Source organism: Panthera uncia, chromosome A2 (genome assembly GCF_023721935.1).
Source record: "Panthera uncia isolate 11264 chromosome A2, Puncia_PCG_1.0, whole genome shotgun sequence".
Lineage (NCBI taxonomy): Eukaryota > Metazoa > Chordata > Mammalia > Carnivora > Felidae > Panthera > Panthera uncia.
In genome coordinates, this window is record NC_064816.1 from 142,603,577 (window position 1) to 142,623,275 (window position 19,699).

A 19,699-nucleotide genomic window follows, 5' to 3' on the forward strand; every position below is an offset into this window, starting at 1 on the left:
CCTCTTAACCGCCTCTCAGAGAAGGTACCGCAGGCTTCCTAAGGCTAGGCAGCTGGTGCGGGATGGTGCTGGACTTCCAAACCCAAGCTTGTTTGGCTCCCGAGTCCCCATCCATCTGCCCGTCCTTCACCACACCTAGTCCTCCCCCTGGGCCTAGGAGGTGACCGAGAGACAGCCCCGAGTCTCCCCTGCAGCCTCCCACGCAGGGCCTCCTGGCAACTCAGGTTGGCCATCGAGGGCAGGGGAGCCACGTCCGGGTCTGGCACCAGGAGGAAGAGGGCACAGGGCTGGCCAGAGGGCAGGTCTGGGGAGAGGGCGTGCTCCGGACTTCTTGCCTTGGCTGCACACGCCTCCGGGGCACCAAGGACAGAGGCCCTGGGGAGGAAGGGTTAGCAAAGCCAGCTGTGGGGTGAACCCCGTCAGCAGCATGGGTTTTGGAATCAGAAAGACTCACTGACTCACACATGGAGGAAAGCCCTGTCACCTCTGGGCTCTATTGCCTCGTCTGTAAAATGAGAATATGAGTGCCCATGTCATAATGTTTTATGAGCATTAAATAAGATAATGTATGTAAAGTGCTTGGCACACACAGTGTGCACTTAATGGCAGTTTTATTACCTGCCTCTCCTCTTCCACTGGCTGCTTTTCACCCATCCCTCTTGCCCAGGAGTTTCTAAGACATCGAATACATCAGCCCAGTGTCTGGGGGGTGGAGAAGGTAGGAATTTTCTCCCCACTTGACGAAGGGGGCGATAGAGGTGAAGTGTCTCGGTGAAGAGTATTCAGCACAATTCCCCTTTGTAACTTGCCACCTCCCCCCAACCAGCTCCCTAAGCAAATGTCACTCTGAAACAAGACTTTCTTTATTCACCAGATGGTTCGATAGTTTAGTTGAAGCTTGTGAGTACAAAACCAGATAGTAAATTTTAATTGTAACCCAACAGGTTAGAGTTTAGGAGACAAGGATAGGTTGAAAACGGGGCGTGTGGTTACTGTTTGCTCTCTGTCTTTAAAGGATTGGTGTGTCCCCGGTGCCTGGGCAGCCCCCTAACCACATGCCAGCCCTTCACCCAGGGCTAAGTCCAGGACAGATAGAGCCGGAGGATAACTCCTCCTTCACACACATCTACCGCTCATGCCCAATCAGTGGGCACCGATTCCAGTGGCTGGAAAGGTCAGGAAACATCGCTTTAGATTATCAGTGGCTTCCCTGGGAATATTTCCATACTAGGAAAGCCAACAGGGAGAAACTATTTCGGTGGCAAGGCGGGGCTGGAAGCAAATCAGAATAATCCGGGCAAGATCCCAGGGTCTTGCCTAGGATGCTGGATCTCATATGGCCCCAGGCTAATGTGGGATGGTAAAAGTTGACTTCTGTCAATTAATTAGTGAGTTTAACAGAAACGAAGGGTCGTACATTCTGAGCATATACCCAAAAGACCAGGGGTGGGAGCTCTAGCAGGTACTTGTACACCCAAGTTCTTAGCTGCATTATTCACAACAGAAAAAAAGGTGGAAGTGACCCTTGCGCCTACTGACAGATGGCCGGATAAACAAAATGTGGTCTATACACATAACGGACGATTGTTCAGCCTTAAAAAGAAAAGAAATTCTACCACATGCTACAATATGGATGAACCTTGAAAACATTCTGCTAAATGAAATAAACCGGTCCCCAAAGGACAAATCCTGTGTGTTTCCACTTACACGAGGGACGCTGAGCAGTCAAGTTCATAGAGACAGAAAATCGAACGGGGGTTTCTGAGGGAGGGCAAATGGGAAGTTAGTGTTTAGTGGGGAAGATGAAAACATCCTGGAGATTGGTGGGGATGGGTGGACCACAGTGGGAACGTACTTAATGGCCCCGAACATGTAAAAAATGGTTGAAATAGCAAACTTCAGGTTATGCTTATTTTACCACCACTCAAACAAAGAAGAGCCACGTGCCCTGTGTGAAGCAGAGTGTACGTGACAGTGAGCTGTCCTGTGTGGGTTCCCACTCAGGAAGTTGGTGCAGGTGGCTGTAACTCCTTCGTGAGCAGGAGGGTGGGAGCTGCGAGTCTGTCCTCATGCTAAAGGCAAAGAAGAGAGAAGACTCAGGTTGGAGGGGAAACTTTAACGTGCCAGATGAGGAATAAGGCCATGGTAGGGTGTGATGTGATTTATACTGGGGCCATCGGAACCGCCTGGGCCGGGGGTGGGGTATCTACCCAGAGAGCATCTCAGATGGTTACAGCCCGGCAGGGCAGCTAGGGACTCCAACAGCTTTCAGCGAGAGGCTTGGTACAGTTAGGAAGGGCAATGAGAGGGAATCATTTGTAGTCTGGTCCTAGGTAAACAGGGCTGCTGTAGACAGTGAAGCAGGTTGTGCACTGAACAACCCCAAAGGTGCTGCATATGAATGATGCCATCTGGAGCACTACAGTGTTCAACCTGCACAACTGCCCATGCGTTCCTGTAGGAGAAGGAGCCCTATAACTCTCCTGCCACCACCTTGGGCAGTCCTTGGGAATATACTGCCCTAGTCTGTGTGTTAAACTCGTGCCAAGCCAGGCTTGAGAGTCTGAGAATCCTTGGAGATGCAAATGCATGTGGAAAGTGCGTACTCTTCCATGGACTAACACCCTAGTAGTTTGAAGCAGGTGAAAAATGAGGCTGGAGAAAGTATAAATGTAAGAGAAAAGTGAATGAGAATGAGAGAGGGGCATAGCGTGAAGAGTGAGACCAAGGCAGAGAAGGACAGATATCGTATGATTTCACTCATATGCAGAATTTAAGAAACACAATAGATGAACATAAGGGAAGGGAAGCAAAAATAAGATAAACACAGAGAGGGAGACAAACAATAAGAAATACAGAGAACACACTGAGGGCGGCTGGTGGGGTGTTGGGTGGGGGGAGGGCTCAATGGCAATGGGCATTAAGGAGGGCGCTTGTTGGGATGAGCACTGAGTGTTATATATAAGTAATGAATCACTAAATTCTATTTCTGAAATCATCATTACACTACATGTTAACTAACTTGGATTAAAAAAAAAAAAAAGAATCAGATGCTCAACCAACTAAGCCACCCAGGCGCCCCCAAATGATATTTTTAAACAATTATTTGTTAACTTACCAGAGCCATATGTCAACTATAATACTTTATTTTGCTAGATCTAAGACCTACATCCTTTCAAAATGTCAACTAATAGGCATGGTGCTTTAATTTCATAAACAATTGTGGGTTTTATATGTCTTAGGCTATAGAGCGACTTCTTTCATTCACCAAATTGGTGCCACCTGGTGTTCTGGTATTAACGTCTATAAAATAAACACGGTTATTGCTCGAATGCAGCCTGTCTGGCGGGAGGGGGTTACAGAGATATGAACTGTAAACAAGTAAACACATTAATAAGCAAGATAATATTCATTCAGAAAAAAGAGTGAGACCAAGAAAAGGAAGAGCGTATCATAATATAGCTGATGTTTTCATTTGTTTATACGACACACCCGTATACCTTATACGTGTCCACACAAGAGCAGACGTGTACACGGAGCAGAGGTGCGTTATCAGTGAGGACACAGAGCCTACCACCTACGGCCTTTGGAAGTGCCTCTTGGTATCTATCCACTGAGGAGCCGAGGGGACCCTCCTCCAGACAGAAGTGACTGTGCCCTCGTTATAGAAGTGTGCACACGTGCACACACACACACACACTGGCACACAATTTATTCAACAATTATGGAGAAATAAATGCATATGGGCCCCAAAGTCCCTGGGGACTTGCTGTGTTTTCTGTCGAGATGCACAGCGTCTCCACCCCCTTGAACAACCGTGTAGACGTTCCCGCAGGGGTCGGTACCTGCAAACCCGTGCAACCCCCCGAGCGAGGCGTCTGTTGTTATGTTATGCACGACATAAGTCTTGGAATTAGCCTTAATCTCTACTGTTGCTTTGCCTGGAGAGTTTTGATCCGTCCTAATAAGTATCCAGAGCCCGAAGGCACGACAGTGACGTGCAAAGACTCATCATTGGGAGCACAGACCCTGAAGTCTAACTGCAGGACTCAAATCCTGGTGCCACCCCCTCCCAGCTGCGTGGCCCCGGAGTTCTCTGTGCCTTTAGTTTTGCTGCCTCTCAAAGAAGCGCGACTTCTTCAGACTGCTTGTGAGACAGTAAATCCGCACACACGTATGAAGTACTTACAACTGGACCGGGAGCTTAGTCGGCAGCCCGCTAACAGCGATTATGCCTTACGATTATTATTTTGCCCTGGTTTCCTCATTTATATTTTTCACTTTTCTCTGGTATTTATCTTGATAAGTCATCCGAAATCCCTTTCGGAACAAAGCACAGTATGAATATATGCATAAGCCAGATACTATGCTAGATAGGAAGTGATAAAATGTTCAAAAGATGAGGTCCTGCTGGTACAAAAGACAGTTATATTCTTATCATTCACGCTTCCACCCCCCCTTCCCAGCACATCACTTATTTTTTCCACATGTATTTATTGAGCACCAACTATGTGGTGAAATCCCTTACATCATGGGAGTTTCCTAAACAGGAGTCCATGAGCGCGTTACATTAGCTGCCAGATGTGTTGTTTTTGTGTGTATGTACAGTTTTTCTTCAACTTCCATTCAATTCTCAAGGGCTCCATGACCCCTAGAACCCAAATCTACTCCCATCTCTGCTCAGATGGCTCCCTGGCTCGGCCCCATTTCCTCCAGAGGGATGGGCTGGCTGCCGTTGACAAGCGGGGGTAGGGGGAAGCCTTGGGCAAGTCACATCCCCTCCCTGGCCTCAGCTTTCTCACCTCCCGATGAGGTGGCTTCATTTGCAGGTCACCGACACCTTTCTCTGCACTAGCACCTTGATGGGGAAGGCTTGGTTACGGGTCCTACTTCTCACCTCGAGGTCTCGGAGCACAGGATGGTCTTCAATCCCTGGGAACAGCACCCGCATGGTGTACGTTCTGTAATCCAGGAAGGGGATCCCAGCTCCGTCCAGGTCACTGGTCAGCTCATGGATGTCCGTCTGCAGCTCAGCAAAAGCTGGTACAAAGGGAAGCCCATGAGACTGCTGGCTGGGGTGAGCCTCGAGTCTGAGGCTCAGAACCCTCACCCAGGCCTTTAGGAGACACGGGCAATAGGCTGCAGGTGTGCAGGAATAATGTGGGATGTTTTAAGTAGCTGGGGAGAATGATATAGGAAGGAGAGATAGAATGTGTCACAAGGAGGCTTGTCTTGGGCCAAATCCCTTCCAAAGCATGGGTGGGGGTGGCTGTCCATAGATTTGTCCTGCTGCTGGGGCCCTGAATGGTTTTGGTTTACAGAATATGCTGGGGGGTAGGGGGGACGTCAAAGGACGGGGGAGGGAGGGGAGAGGTTCCAGTGGTGGAGGGTCTATTCCTAATTCTGCGTTTTATAGTGGGCTTTCTTATAAAAGTGAAAAACAATTTCTTCTGCAGTCCTAGTTCTGGGCCACGCAGCTCACTGGAGCCTTCAAACCACAAACCACAGACGAAGGCTCTGCCACATTACTGTATTCCTTCTGGATAGATATGCAGGGCGTATCTTTGTCTTTCCTTCCTCAAGGTGATGCCACTCCACGGTGAATTATGGTCTGCATGTGGGCACTGCTGTCTGTGGAGGCAGCTCAGGCCTCCAGATGGTCATGGAGCTGCAAGACGCCCTTCCTTCCTGCCCCCAAGGAAGTCTAGCACACGGCCCAGGTGGTCACACAGCGCCAAAGCTGCGGCCACACTCTGTCCTGAGCACAGCCCTCCTCCCAGGCCACCCTCTGCCCCGGAAGGCCGTCAGAAATGACGTGCCGGACCTTCCCCCGCTCCGTCTTCCTCCAGGGCACACGCACACGTACTCGCGTGCATGCATGCGTGAGACACACGCACGTTCACACACAACCAGCGTGGATTAACACAGCCAGTGGGCACCGATGAAACGATACTTCTTACGATTTCCATAAACACAAGAATGGGAAAACAGTATTCTGTGGGCTCTACGGATCACATGACACAAACACAACACGGCTGCCCCAGGCACTGTGGACAGGGGCCCCACTGCACCCCACAGTGCCAACTTGGGCCCACGGACCTTGGATCTCCAGGCCTCGAGGCTTCTCATTTGCTTCTCACTTGACAGAATCGTGAGGACCCCACCCGGGCCCCTGGAGAGGCTGCTCCAGACCTCCCCTGCACTGCTCTCCGTCCGCACCCCTGGTCACACTGACACGGCGGGGGGGGGGGGGGGGGGGGCCTGCCAAGGCGAACGACTCCGAAGGCAGAGCAACCGTAACGCATCCAAGTAGAACTCACACCAGTGTGTGTGCACACGTGTGCAGGAGGAGGACTCGGTAAGACGTCTGGCACGTGCTGTCACGGAAAGCACTGGTGAACATTCATGTATGTCCTGAGTGAGGAACGCGTGTGTGTTTGTGGGAATGTGTGCAATGTGTGCGTGGGCATTAGTGAGTGTGTGCGTGAGTGACCGTCTGGGTGTGTGTGCATGTCAGTGAATTGCTGTGGCCGTGTAAGCACGCGTGTGTGTGTTTATGTCTCAAGAGGCCAGGCCAGCGCAGGGCCTGGGTTTGCGTGTGGGTGACGTCCCGGCTTACTCTCAAGTCTTTGGGGAGTCACCTTCCCCGAACCCAAGCTGCCCCTTACATGTTCGAGAGCCAGCTCTGGGCACCCCCGACGAATACTTCCGTGGCGAATCTCCATGTACTTTGCTCTACACCTCTCTCGTCTCACTCACGCAGGAGAGCTCTCTCCCGAGCCAGAAGCCAAGGCCCTCTCCTGGCGCCTCCGCTGACCCTCTTCGGCTGGACTCCCTGACTGCTAATTCCTCCTTCTCCAGAACTTTCCGAGAGGAACCTGGCTTCACATTCCCCTCTCTGCCCGCTCCCCGTTGGGGGTGCTCAGCTGGCGGAGAGGAGAAGGAGGGGGGTGGTTTTTTAATCTGCCTGCAGCTTTCCTTCAAGTCACTAAGCGCCTCCAACATTCAAAGCCTCGTGCCTGCCACACATAAAAGAGATTTTAATCACTACACCTAATTAGAGGGAAGAGTACATTGCGGAGAAAAAAATTAAGCAGCGTAAATATAATAAAAGGCAGTAATTAACAGTCCCACAAGGCAGATGCCAGTGTTGACAGCTAAGGATGTACTGAGGGGACGGGATGGACCCACTTCCCCATCAGAGGGAGCTGCGGCTTCCCTAGTGGGGATGGGAGAGCCCCAGGTACAGGCCGGATTGGCTCGGAGAATAAGTCCACGGCAAAGAATCCACTCAGACCCTCCCAGGGTGACTCACGAAATGATATCATGATATCTGGCAGGCGACAAGAGTCTGACTCCTAAATTTCCTTCTTGGATTTAGTGCAGCTGATTTCACATCATGGCGGTGTTGGTAATTTTTAAACATACAGGCTGGGAAACCCTCTTCCTTCTACATCTCAAATCAGCCCTACAGCCGTACCTTCCTCCTCAAGGAAGGGAGCTGCGGGTTGCTGAATGTGTCATGTCAAGACACCCCAAGGTGTCCCCAAGAGGAGAGCATAAAACCCCGGCGGCCAGGATTCTGGGCTGGAAACTGCTCTCACGGAGCTTAGGATGATCCCAGCCTGACCTGGGGAAAGAGGGGAAGGGGGCACCTGGAGGGAGGGGAGAGGGGCCTCTCCCGGGAAGGGGTGGGTCTGCTGGGATAAGGGATCTGTCTGGATACAGGCTTGGAGAGCAGAGTTAGAGGTTAGACACCCGGCCCCCAGTGCGGCCTGCAGGTGCCCAGCCCGCTGCCCTGTGTGAGGCGCACGCGCACAGACTCGGGCCGGGGGGTGGGGGGGGGGGGGATGTCCCCGGTCCTCCAGTACCTTCTTTGCACTCCAGGGCCACACGCGACTCCAGGTTGTCCATTTGCATCTGCAGCCGCTTCAGCGTGAGGTCACTTTCGCGGGACTTGCGTTTGTAGGCGATGAGGACGGCTACGATGAAGATGACCAGGAGGCCGCCTGCCACGGCGATGCTGACGATGGCGGGCAGGCTGAGCGGGCTGTCCGGGGCCACGTACACCATCCCCGGGGAGTACTCCATGCCACCGACTCGGGCCTGGGGGCACAGCACGCGAGAGGAAGCTGGGAGGGGGCTCAGAGCACCCTGGGGAAGCAGCCCCGGGGCAGGATGAAGGAAAGGGCTCCAGGGAGGAAAACCGTCTCGGGTCGGAACAGAGGAGAGGGTGTGTGGGGGCCTGGGGATGGGTCCGGATGGCTCAGAGCAGGCCACCCCCCACAGACGGGAAGCTGCAAATTCCCTCAGCAGGGACTAATGTCCATCTTCATAAGGAAACAGCCCACGACTGGGACCTAAAGAAGTCTGACACGTCTTCAATGACCGCTCCCTGAGATTCATCCCATCATAAGGATTGGAAGACTGAGGCAGAGCATATTATGGCCCTCCTGGGGCCAACAACGGTGCTCTCCTGGAAGGGTCTCTAGCCTGTAACAGGCCATGCAGCACATCCCTAGAGCTGTTTTGCATGGCCTTTATTGTAGCACCAGCGTCAGGAAAGAATGACAATGTACAAGAAGGAGGTGGGAAGCATGACAGAGAGAAGGAACAAGGGGTGATGGGTGGCCACGAAGGAAGTTCCGAGCGGGCCAGAATCGCCTCCCGGAAAGCCCTGGCAGCCCAGCATGGAGCCGGTCCGCTCACACTCTCACATCCTTAAGTGCCTGCCCCATCCAGATCGGGGCCCCGCCGGCCTCACCATCACTTTGTGCCTGCCGATGAGGTTGGGGGACTCGCAGAGCAGCTGCACATCCGACACCGTCACCGTGCACGGCTTCTCCCCAACCAGCACGGTGTAGTTCAGCTTCACATTACCCCCAGCCACCGGTGGGATCAGGTTCTTGCCCTGGAGGGACAGGAGAGCCTCGGTTCCCACCCCAGAGTCAGCATCATAGCTCCTGGCTGGCTGCCACGTCTCCCACCCAGGGGTCCCATCCTGCTGGCGCGCTGGTGGAGAGGCCACCTTCCACAACAAGTCCGAAAGCTTTGTGACACATACACTGCCATTCCCCTTTCCTCGGTGGGGAGTCAGTGATCGGGGCACTCTTTTGAGCTCATCCGAGTGCAGCCTCAGAATCCCTCTCAACACAGAGCTACAGTCAATCGGTACCAATTGATTGAAATTGTCACAGGAGTTAAAATTAAGTTGCTACCCATGCTCCAAAGAAACCCTATGCTGTGGTTTGCAAAGGGCTACACGGGAGGAAGCAGTGTGTGCCTTTGACCTCCCAGGTCCTGGACTCGGGGGACACAGGAAGCCTGGGAGGCAGATGGCCAGGATGGGTCCAGCTGCCCCGATCAGGTCTCTACGGCCTGTAAAGAGAGTCTGCCTCCCAATACAAACTCGGAGGCAGTGTTTTCCATGCTCTGGACTATGACACAACCTCTGCTAGGGACGGCGGTCATGAAATTGGGCCAGAGCCCATGACTTCTGGCCTTTCTCTGGGACTTGAAAAGCATCCCCATTCCATGCAGCAGCCTCCCGGCTTCCCACCTCCCGCCCACCACCTCACTCTACCTTCAGGATGATGGGAGTGCCAGGCTTGAGCTCCAGGACTCCTGAGGGCCCGAAGGCCTCAAACACGGGGTTGGGATAGTAGGTGAAGTTGGTCTTGTTGAGGATTAGCAGGGACTGGACGTTGTCCAGGATGAAGCCAAACTCCTCAGGCCTCTCGGTCAGGTCAGACTGGTGGTCGGGCCCCAGAGCGAGGGCCGGAGCCTGGCAGGTCATCTCAGTGGCGTTCAGGACCTCACAGAGCTGGAGGAGCCAGAAAGGGGGACTTATGCAGCGCCTGAACCCATAGAGCCCCAACGCACCCACCAGGGTCCCCCCAGTGCCATCAAACAGCATGGCACTGACCTGGGCCGCCACCCCTCCGCAGCCACGACCACATAACCTGGGCACTCAAGCAGCAGACTCTGCAGTGGCATCTAGATCTGCTTTGTCCACAGCGGGTGTGGCAGTGACTAGGGGATCTCTAAGCTAAGGGGCAGCACCGGAGGTCTGAAAGGTGGAGGAATGGGGATATGAAACCCCAGAACCCCCAGAAGTGACTGCTCTTCCGTGCCTGTACCCCAAGGTATGAAAATGCCCTCATGTCTGCTCCCTCATCCCATCGTCCCAGTGCTCCAGGGTGTCTGGGTCCCGTCAGGACATGTTGAGTGGTGCTCATGCTCCCTGCCCGTGTTCCCTGCCCACCCTGGACTCACATTGATGTGCTCCTTCCCTCCATGCTTGGCACGGATCTGGGGATTCTGTATGAGGTCCAGGTGAGTCCCCCATACGGCGATGGGTGTGTTTCCACTGCCCGGGGAAGAAAGGAGGAGGCGTGTCAACACGGGGATAGGAATAGCAAAGGCACTTGAAGATGATGATGATGATCAATCAGGCTGAGCTCTGACATTAAAGACAATGATAGCCAGGAGGCGTGATAATGTTCACAGGGACAATGATGACAAACTGACTGAATAATGATAAGGATGAGCTCTCAGCGGCCAAGGGGACGACAGTGATAACCAGATGTCTGCGGCTGTCCAGCACTGGGCTCATCGAGAGCTTGGACACCCGTGGAGGCTCTGAAGCCTCCTGACTGGAGCCAGATGTTTCTCTGCAGCCCCTGGTGTCTCTGCCCCAGCCCTCACCGATCTCAGGGAGATTTTCACACTAGCCTTGGCCTAATGAGAGCCTTGCTCCAAGACGCCCCCCCACCAGACCCTCCAGGGTCTGAGCACTGTCTCCTCCCCAGAAATTACTACAATTTCATCTGCAACAGTTACAAGCTTGGCGAATAAAGAATCTCTGTCACCCACATTCATTTCTACCTCCCTATGCATCTGCTCATCTCTGCACTCCCAGTTATTCCCTGGCTTCCTCTCGCCCTCCACCTGCCCCTCCCGCTCCCTCTCCCTCCCCCCCAACACGTGCACACACACACACACAAGCATGGGCCTACACACACGTGCACATGCATGCTGGGAGATTCCTGTAAAACCCAGACAGGCTCTTCTGCCCATGGCGGTGTTCCACAATGGTATTCTGCTATCTGGCCATCTCCCAATCTTCTCCATCACCAATTCAACACGCGTTTACCAACGGACCCGCCCCCCCATCACTGATCCTTAGTAGCCCAGACTCTTGGGAGCAGTCTGAAGCCTCACTCTGCAGAGCCCCTCCCCATCGGAGAATTTGTTCACTGCAGCAAAAACTCTAGGGCCGGCTGGCAGGCCCCAAACCTCCAACCTCCCTCTTGTTATGAACGTGACTCAGGGTCCACTACTGAGTGCCAGGAAGGACAACACCTCTACTTCTGTGACAATGACATGAGGAAGAGCTGAATTAACCCAGACTGTGAATTCCTTAGGGAGCTGTAGAGTTTGTCTAGGCAAAGGGCTACACCAACTTCCTAGATTCCCGGGGCCTCAGGGGGCAAATCCCAGAATAGCTTTCTACAGACTATTTTCCCCCTCTTTGTGCCTCGTATTCATCTCCTTTAAAATCACGGCTATAGCTTATAAACTTTGGGTCTTAGGAAGTAACTGCTAAGGACAACCAAATCTGATCTCAGCAAAGGCTGCCTTTCGTGGCTGTAAGGCGGGGGGTGGCAAACTTTTCTGGAAAGGGCCAGAGAGTAAATATTTTAGGCTTCCCAGGCCATACGGTCTGTTGCAATTACCCATCTCTGCTGTTGTGTTGAGAAAGCAGCTACAGACAAAACATATATGAATGAGCATGGCTGTGTTCCAATAAAACTTTATTTATAAAAGGAGGCAGATGGCCAGATCTGGCCCCCAGGTTGGAGTCTGCTCAACCCCAGTTTAAAAGATTGTTCTCTGTACTGGACTTGTCCTTGACGCCCGCTTCAGCCAGGGAGACCACATCTCTATGCGTTCCCCCTTTCCCTGATGCCAGATGTCCTCTAGAACTGAAGCCCACGGTGGGGAGGGTGGGTGCGGGGCAGTGGGAGAGAGCTGGGCCAGGCACTGCACTGTGCGTATGCATTCTGCTTACCCCTCCCAGTGCCCCAGGAGGGAGCTGATGGAGGAGAAACCATGAGCCCAGAGAAGTCAAGTAACCTTTAAGGTGATTGGTTACTTTGGCTGGTTAGAAGTAGAGCTGGGCTGAGCCCACTCCTTCTGACCCCAAGGCCTGTTCCATTCCACCTCAGCCCCTGATCCAGCAGTTTCCCAAAGGTCAGCAGGGCCCTTGGTGTCAGGATGCCCTTAGCATCGCCTTCCCATTACAATGTATCCCCCAGGGACTGGAACAGCGCTCCCTCCCTGAAGGGAGATGCCACACTCCACAGCCCCACCAAGGGGGGACTGGGAGGGTCCCTAGGGATCCTGGAGTTTCCAAAGCCCCCTGTGAACCTCTCCAGAGGGGAGGCCGGGAAGTTACGCAGCTGGTACAAGTCAGCTTGCGAATGGCTGAGTGAGAGGTGGCCTTAGAGGGCGTTGCTGTAACAGCACATACCTGGCTCCCTCCTAGGACATGCGCTCTCTATACTTGTTTTGGGCCCCCGGGAAAAGAGCAGGGAACAAGATCTACTCCCTGCCCTTGAGGAGTTTGCAATAGAGGGAAGGTCGAAGCAAGCAGACAACTCGGGGTCATGACAGAGCAGGACAGAGGAACGGCAGGATGCTACAGAAGCCCAGAGGACAGACATCTGAACTGCACCCTGGTGGTCAGGGCACGTTTTTGGTCAAGAGCAGGCCAAGAAGAAGTTGGATCTGATCTCTTTCTCCTGCATCCCTCAGCAGGATTGGAATTATCGCCCATATTTGCCAGAAGGGAGGTTCAGGGGAAGAGGACTGGCACCCCCTCAGCAGTCACTATGGCGGGATCATTTCCTCCAGGTGTACCCACCAATGCTCAGATTAGGGGTCACGGGCTCTTGCCGGTCAGAGCTTGGCCCCAGGGGCCGGGTCCCATTCAGAGGTGTTCTCCGTGGAAGGAGGGCGCCCTGGAAGGAAGGTCTGATTTGGGGGGTGCTCTGAGTCAACCCCGATTCATCAGTCCTCAAAGCAGAACTGGGCCCCAGAACTGTCCTTGGCTCTTGAGAGTTGAGGAAGGAAAACTGAGGTCAGGGCTGCCCCTACCTGACTATGCTCCACTCTGGCTCGATCCGCACGATGGTGGGGTCCTCCACATACTGGAAGAACAGGTCCTGGTGGATGCTGGCCTTGTCCACTTGCACCATCACCTTCATTTCTAGCACCTCATCTGAGGACGTGGTGTTGCAGACGATGTAGGACGGAGAGCGTCTGCAGGGAGGGCAGACATGGAGCTGGGCTCCGGGTGTTGATGGGGACAGGGGTCCGGGTCAGGGCCCTCCCACCCCTCCCTGTTCGTCAGGCTCCTCAGAGGCAATAAGTCTGCGCTGCCTCAGATATAAAGCTCCAGGCACTACTGCAGAGACTTGACCCAACGGTAGACAGGTTCCTCTGAGCCCTCTTTTCAACAAGGCCTTATCCTGGGGCCCTGTCCTGGGCCTGTCAAGCCCCATTTGTAGCAAGAATCCTGCTAAGTCAAAACTCCCAACCCCCCTCCAGTTGATACCTGAGTACCCTGGGCTGCCTTCGGCAAGAATCCCGTTAAGTCCCTTTAGCAAGAGTCTCCCTATTCCTATTCATCTTAGTAATTTGCCATCACTGACCCCCTCACTATGCTGCTTGGCTATAAATCCCCCCAATGTCTTTGCCGTATTTGGAGTCAAACCTGATTTCTTTCCTTCCCCCTTGTGATACTCTTGGCGCCTATTGCAATAATCCTGAGTGAACTCTTCCTTACCATTTTAGCAAGTGTCAGAACAGTTTTTTCTTGATCACTGGCCTGACTTCAGATCTGTCACAGCCCTCAGCATAGTTCTGTCCCAGGAAAACCTCTCCTGCAGAATGTCACGTCCCCACCAAATCTGAGTCCTGCATCAGACGAACCTCCCACCTCCCTCCTATACCCCAGGCTCCTGGCTTACAGAAGGTGTGCCCTTTTGGGCCTGGATGGTGGAATCAGTGGGGAGAAAGTCGGCTGCCCTTGGAGGTTGAACCTCAGCCAGCTGGGGTAGGGGCCCCTAGCAGATTTCGGCAGGCCTGGCTGGCTCTGCAGCAGCTGGAGAGAGGCTAGCCTGCAGGCAGGGGCTCTAGATTCCCCAGGGAGTCCTGCGGAACCCGAGGGTTCTGTACAGCGGTTGGTATAGGGGCACAAAGGCTAAATGGTGGGCAGCAGCATGAATGGGGTGCCTGGCAGTTCTCCAGACTGAGGCAAAAAGATCCACAGCCAGTTCTGCCCATCAAATCCTCCCTCAAAGAGAAAGGCCACTTTCTCAGGGAAGAGAAGGCACTTCTAGGAGGTTAGCCCTGGTCGTCTGCTGCCCTGAGGCTGCCCCACCGGCCCCACCCACTGGGCTGTGGGCCCCCGAGGCCTGCCTTGAGCTGAGTTACCTGTGGAAGAGGCAAGGCTGCTTCCCGAACATCACCACCACATTGCTGCCCGCGTTCAGGTTGGTGCCCGTGATGGTCACTTGGGTGCCCCCCGACATGGGCCCCCGTTTGGGCTTCAGGTCCGAGAGAGTCAGCGTCTGTGCAGGAAAGGATCTGGCCTGAGACACAACTGGGGCAGGGTCCGAAGAAAGGCAGCACCCCGCTCCCCGGAGCTGCCTTCTGGAATCCTCAGTAACGGTGGCCTCCCAAAGAGCCCATGAAGATTTTATTGAGCTTGTGTGGGAAAGCGACGTTCTGGACCCTGAGAACTTACACCTTTATATTCATAACAGTAGTAATAGCTGCTATATGCTGACGTTTTCACTGGCACGCTTTATATCTTCATCCATCTCTATATAATTTATTTGCTCAGTCAATTCTACAAGGTAGGTATTATTACCTATCTTACAGAAAAAATTCAGAGATGTTAAGTAAAGTTCCCGAGGTCACACAGCTAAAAAGTGGCACATCTGAGATCTGACTCCAGAGCTCTGGTTCTCCATCACCTCTCCAGTCTCGGGTGCTTTTGGGAAGGTGACCTGTTCCTTCCATGGGCCTGTTAAGAGAGCTGTCCAAACGCTCAGAGGCCTGAGCGATGGGTGGTGAGGGCCCCAGGGAAACCCAGGGGGAGGAGTGAAGAAGGGTCAGGGATGGAGTGAGGATGGGGAGGGGGCACCTGTGAGCTGAGGATCTGGAGTTGTGCTTTGCTCTTTCATTAGCATTTTAATGGAAAAAAACTTTCCTCAGTCCCAGGTGAGAAGCCCGTATCTGCATTTAAATGAAGATTTCGCTCTCCCCTGCCCCTTAAAGAATTCTGCACCAAAAGTTGAACCTACTGGGCTCCCAGCCCGCAGGCGACCTCCCCAGGAGAGGCCTCAATAACACCTCGGGAGGAGGGGAGAAGCCCCAGTGAGGCTGGCAGGTATGCGGGGTGGGGGGGGGGCCCGCGGGGACACTTGCCCACCGCCCAGTGTCCGCCCCACACGTGGGGCCCATCTGCCCACCGGGTCCCTGCAGATCCCGAGCACCTGGCACCCACAATGCTAAGGAACCCCTCATTCTGGAGCTGCTGCTGGCTCAAATGGAGACTGGGACACAGGTGGGGTGAGGCTGTGGAAAGAGTGGAGAACAGCTCTGCCCAGATCATGCTGTGGGACTCTGGACAAACCATGTAACCTCTCTGATCACAAAATCAGGGAGCTGGATCAAAACATAGTTATCTCAAAGGGGCCTGCCGGTTTTCCGGTTCTGTAACTTGCAGTCACCTCCCCCACATGGTGCCTTTGTCCCACTGTCTGGAAGGGAAAGAGGGCGCTGTCTGTGCGAGGCAAGGGGGGGCCTAGAGATAAAGTAAAAAAACAGGCAGGTTAAGACAGATGGGGGTGGCAGCAACGTGGGAAGAAGAGGCTCTCTGGCAGCCTGTGGGTGGGGTTCTAGAAGGGGTGGAAAGGAGTAATCCTTGTTGGCCCTGCAGTGGCGGGCTGGGGGCGGGGGTGAGGAGTGGATGATACTGAGACATGTTTTAAAGTTGTGAGAAACTATTAATTATTCAAGTCATGCTTCATAAATATTTCACGGCGGGTTTGCACGGGAAATCAAATTCTGTATTACTTGCCACCCCTTCACTTGGCTCCTGGCTGGAGGTAGGGAAGGGAAAGATTCCCTCCGTGGAGATCTCTAGGGACAGAACGGGTGACGAGACCAAGGATGCTGATCCCTTGGCCTTGGCGGTCGGGTTCTGGCTTTTGGGTGAATAAACCCACACATCAGAGTCTGGCCTGATTTTTGGAGGGAAACTGAATCAGACTCAAACCTTACTCCCAATCTCAGCACAGGGAAGGGGGCTCCCCAGCATGCCCCAGGTCCTGAGAGGCATCCCTGAAGAAGAGGCTCCCCTGCGTGCCCCATGTCTCCGGAGGACCCCTGGGAAGGGGTTCCTGAGCTGTCCCAGGACCCCAGAGGAGTCACGGGCTTCTTTGTGGGGCCCAAGTAGGGCTACCTGCAAGCTGCCTAGCTGTGTGGGGAGGCTATGAGGGCTCCGAGATGCTGGAGAGAAGGTCACTCTGTCTCTTCCCACCTCTCAGTTGAGACTCATGGGAACCTCTGCCCCTCATTCCCTCCCTGGACCCTGAGGAGCTCTGGGGGTAGCCTCAATGACTGGGCCCTTAAATGCACAGGAGGGACGGGGGAGGACCCGAGCTCCCCAGCATCATTCCCCTCCCTGAACGTCTTCCCCAGTGGACACGTGGCATCAGCACAGTCCCTCACAAACCTCCAAGTCCCAGGGCCCCAATGGGCCGGTGCATTTTTTGCCTTGTGGCAACAGCTCTTTTGTTTACTGACTTCTCTTTCTGTCCCAACCTCTTCCCTTGCCATCAACCCCCTTCCTTCTCCCTCCCTTCTTTTCCCATCTTTAGGTGCACTCCTATCTTATGCCAGGAACAGCCTCCCACTACTCCAGATCCATACGGAACATCCTATCCTGCCTTTCCATCCAGTTTCTTCCATGAAGCCTCACCTTGATGCCCTGCATCTAACCACATCCTGCTCTGGGGCAGAAACCGTCATGCAAGCAAGACTGACCTTACCTGAGAGCTGAAGGGGCTTTTGAATGTTGACAACATAGGCTCCTTGTAAGACTTAAGCCTGGAACCGGATATCAACGGGCACACAGCAGCTGTTCTACAAACATTGTTTCTCCTAGGCCAGTGGCCCTCAGGCTGGGCTGAGTTGGAATCTCCCGGAGAGTTTTGTGCCCCACCTGTAGTGTGTGATTTAGCTCAGGGGGGCTCTGGAGCATTTTGTTTGAAGCTCCTTGGGAGAGTCCAACATGCAGGAAGGTTTAGAACTGTCTAAGCACCATGGGGGCTAACAAAGAAATAAACAGCCGGGGCTTCATCTCCAAAGACTTACTGGTCTGACAGAGGGAGCAGGGGCTCCAAGAGGCAACACGGAGTGTCATGCAGGCAGATGCCATGGAATCCCCAGTAAGCCAGGTTCCATGGGTGCTGTGGGCTGGGTATTCGGAGGTGTGGACTGGCTCACAAGCAGGCTTGGAGGATTGAGGAGGACAGGGCTTGGGGCAACGTGGGGAAGGAGATGGAGAAAGGAAAGGGGTCAGGCCATGCAAAGCCTCGGGGAACAGAATTGGGTAGACAAGGCGGGCCAGACCGAGGAGACTGGACCACAGCTAGAGGCAGTGGGGCCCTGGGTCCTTCTTGAGGTGGACCCAACATTCTACAGGGTAGATGGATTAGGATTAGAATGGGTTCCAACCTTCAAAGTCAGGGATTTAAAGAGGCCATTGTAGCAGCCATGAAAATGGGAAAAGTAAGACTCTAGGACCCAGTGATGGAGTGGTTGAAATCAGAATTAAGGGAAGCCGAGCCACTGTCCACGATAACTGTGGCCTGGTGACGAGTCCCTGACAGAAATGGGCAAGTGAGGGGGGAATGACACGCTGTGTGTGGGAGTTGACAGCCTGGGTGGGTCACAGAGGTGACGGCAGGACAGGGGGCCCCGGTGGCCTTTGAGTGAGTCACGAAGGGGAGAGCCGCAGCTGGAGACCTGGCAGAGATCTCTAACACCCAAAGCAAACTCCGGCTTCCTGAGGTAGTAGTCGTTCCTATCACCATCCAATCTGTCGCTGCCACATGACCCCAGGATAAAAACTGTTCGGGGCAGGGGCGCCTGGGTGGCTCAGTCAGTTAAGCATCTGACTTCGGCTCAGGTCATGATCTCACGATTTGTGAATTCGAGTCCTTCTTCCAGTGAGCCCTGCTTCTCTCTCTCTCCTCCCCCTTCCCTCCCCACCCAGGCCCCTCCTGGGATTCTCTCCCCCTCTCTGTCTCTCTCTCTCCTTCTCTCTCTCTGCCCCTCGCTCACTTGCGCCCTCTCTCTCGCTCCCTCTAAAAACTAAACAATACATAAAACAAACTGCAGGGCAGGTGACTGGCTGGCCAGCACTTGCTTTGGCCAGGTAATTTCCGAGCTGGATTTTGTGCCCAAGTTTGGCATCCATGCCACACCTCTAAACACTTGGGGAGAGCTGTCTCTGCCTCTGTCTCAGTCTGTCTGCATCTCCCTCTCAGTATCTTGACTCTGCTGGATTAACAACTTCTGGGTATATACATACAGATAACGTACGGTATACATGCCCTCTCTCCATACACACACACACACACACACACACACACACACATTTATCGCTGATTGCCTTCAGGTGTGTTGGGTTTCCCTTGGCAACTTCCTCAAATCCTTTCAGAAGAAGGTGGGGGTACAGATCCTAAAGAGCCAGGTAAACCTACCTATCCATTAAACCCATTACACATGTGTGTTCTTCTACGTGAGCTCCTGCGTGTGCAGTGAGAGCCAACTGTGTCTAGAAGGAGGGGAGGTTTTCAGGAGTAGAGGGGGAGCAGAGAGCGCGGGCGCCGGCTGGAGAGGCGTCTGATGCACCTGTCTCCATTCCCGTCTGCACGTACGCCATACCTCTCCTTCTAGACCTCAGGCCCCTGAGGGATGGGCTGTGCCTGGTCTAGGTCATCACTGTAACCCCCACAAGCCGGGGCCACCGAATTAAATTATGAAATTCAACCAATTAAGCAAATATTTATCAAACAATTTCATGAGAAGGATCCTGCCAGGTGGTGCTAAAGAGTTGTCAGCTGAATGGAGAAAGAAGGAGGAGGAGGAGGGAGGCAGATGAAAGAGGAGGGAGGAAGGGGCGGAGGGTGGAAAGTGGGCTCCCCTGGACTATTCTGGAGCATTTGATGCCCATCTATCACTTCAGGCTTCCAGCTTCCAAAAGCAGCTTAGAATCGTGAGGAAACTACCTCATCACAGCCGTCATTAACCCGAGAAATCAACTGGATGGCAAAACTTTGAAAATGAGGCAGCGTGAGAGGCAACAGAGACGCCCATGCCTCCCGCACACCTGCCGGACATGACAAGGCTGAGAGGTCCCGAGAGCCCCAACCCCGCAGAGCCCCTCACCAGGGGCCGCCTCTGCAGGGCCAGGGAGGGTCCTGGCTGGAGGGGATGTGGAGGTCAGGGTGAGGTCTGGAGACAAGCCCTGGGAAGGGAAGGTGGGGTAGGGGTGCAGGTGAGGTGGGGATTGGGGTGGGGTTAAGGAGGTCATGGGACGGGGTGTTGGTGA

The 19,699-nt window shown here is 53.8% G+C and overlaps 1 protein-coding gene across 1 annotated transcript in view; it reads right to left on the reverse strand.

Annotated features, from left to right (window-relative positions):
* The window catches only part of PLXNA4 (plexin A4), a 437,585-nt gene that overhangs the window by 45,792 nt on the left and 372,094 nt on the right, over positions 1 to 19,699 (reverse strand). The window contains exons 15-21 of the mRNA XM_049641872.1: positions 14,503 to 14,639; positions 13,162 to 13,326; positions 10,276 to 10,369; positions 9,584 to 9,823; positions 8,765 to 8,911; positions 7,872 to 8,106; positions 4,898 to 5,040 (exon numbers count right to left, since the gene is read on the reverse strand). Of these exons, the coding sequence (XP_049497829.1) occupies positions 4,898 to 5,040; positions 7,872 to 8,106; positions 8,765 to 8,911; positions 9,584 to 9,823; positions 10,276 to 10,369; positions 13,162 to 13,326; positions 14,503 to 14,639 (1,161 nt within the window). The remainder of the gene's footprint in view (positions 1 to 4,897; positions 5,041 to 7,871; positions 8,107 to 8,764; positions 8,912 to 9,583; positions 9,824 to 10,275; positions 10,370 to 13,161; positions 13,327 to 14,502; positions 14,640 to 19,699) is intronic.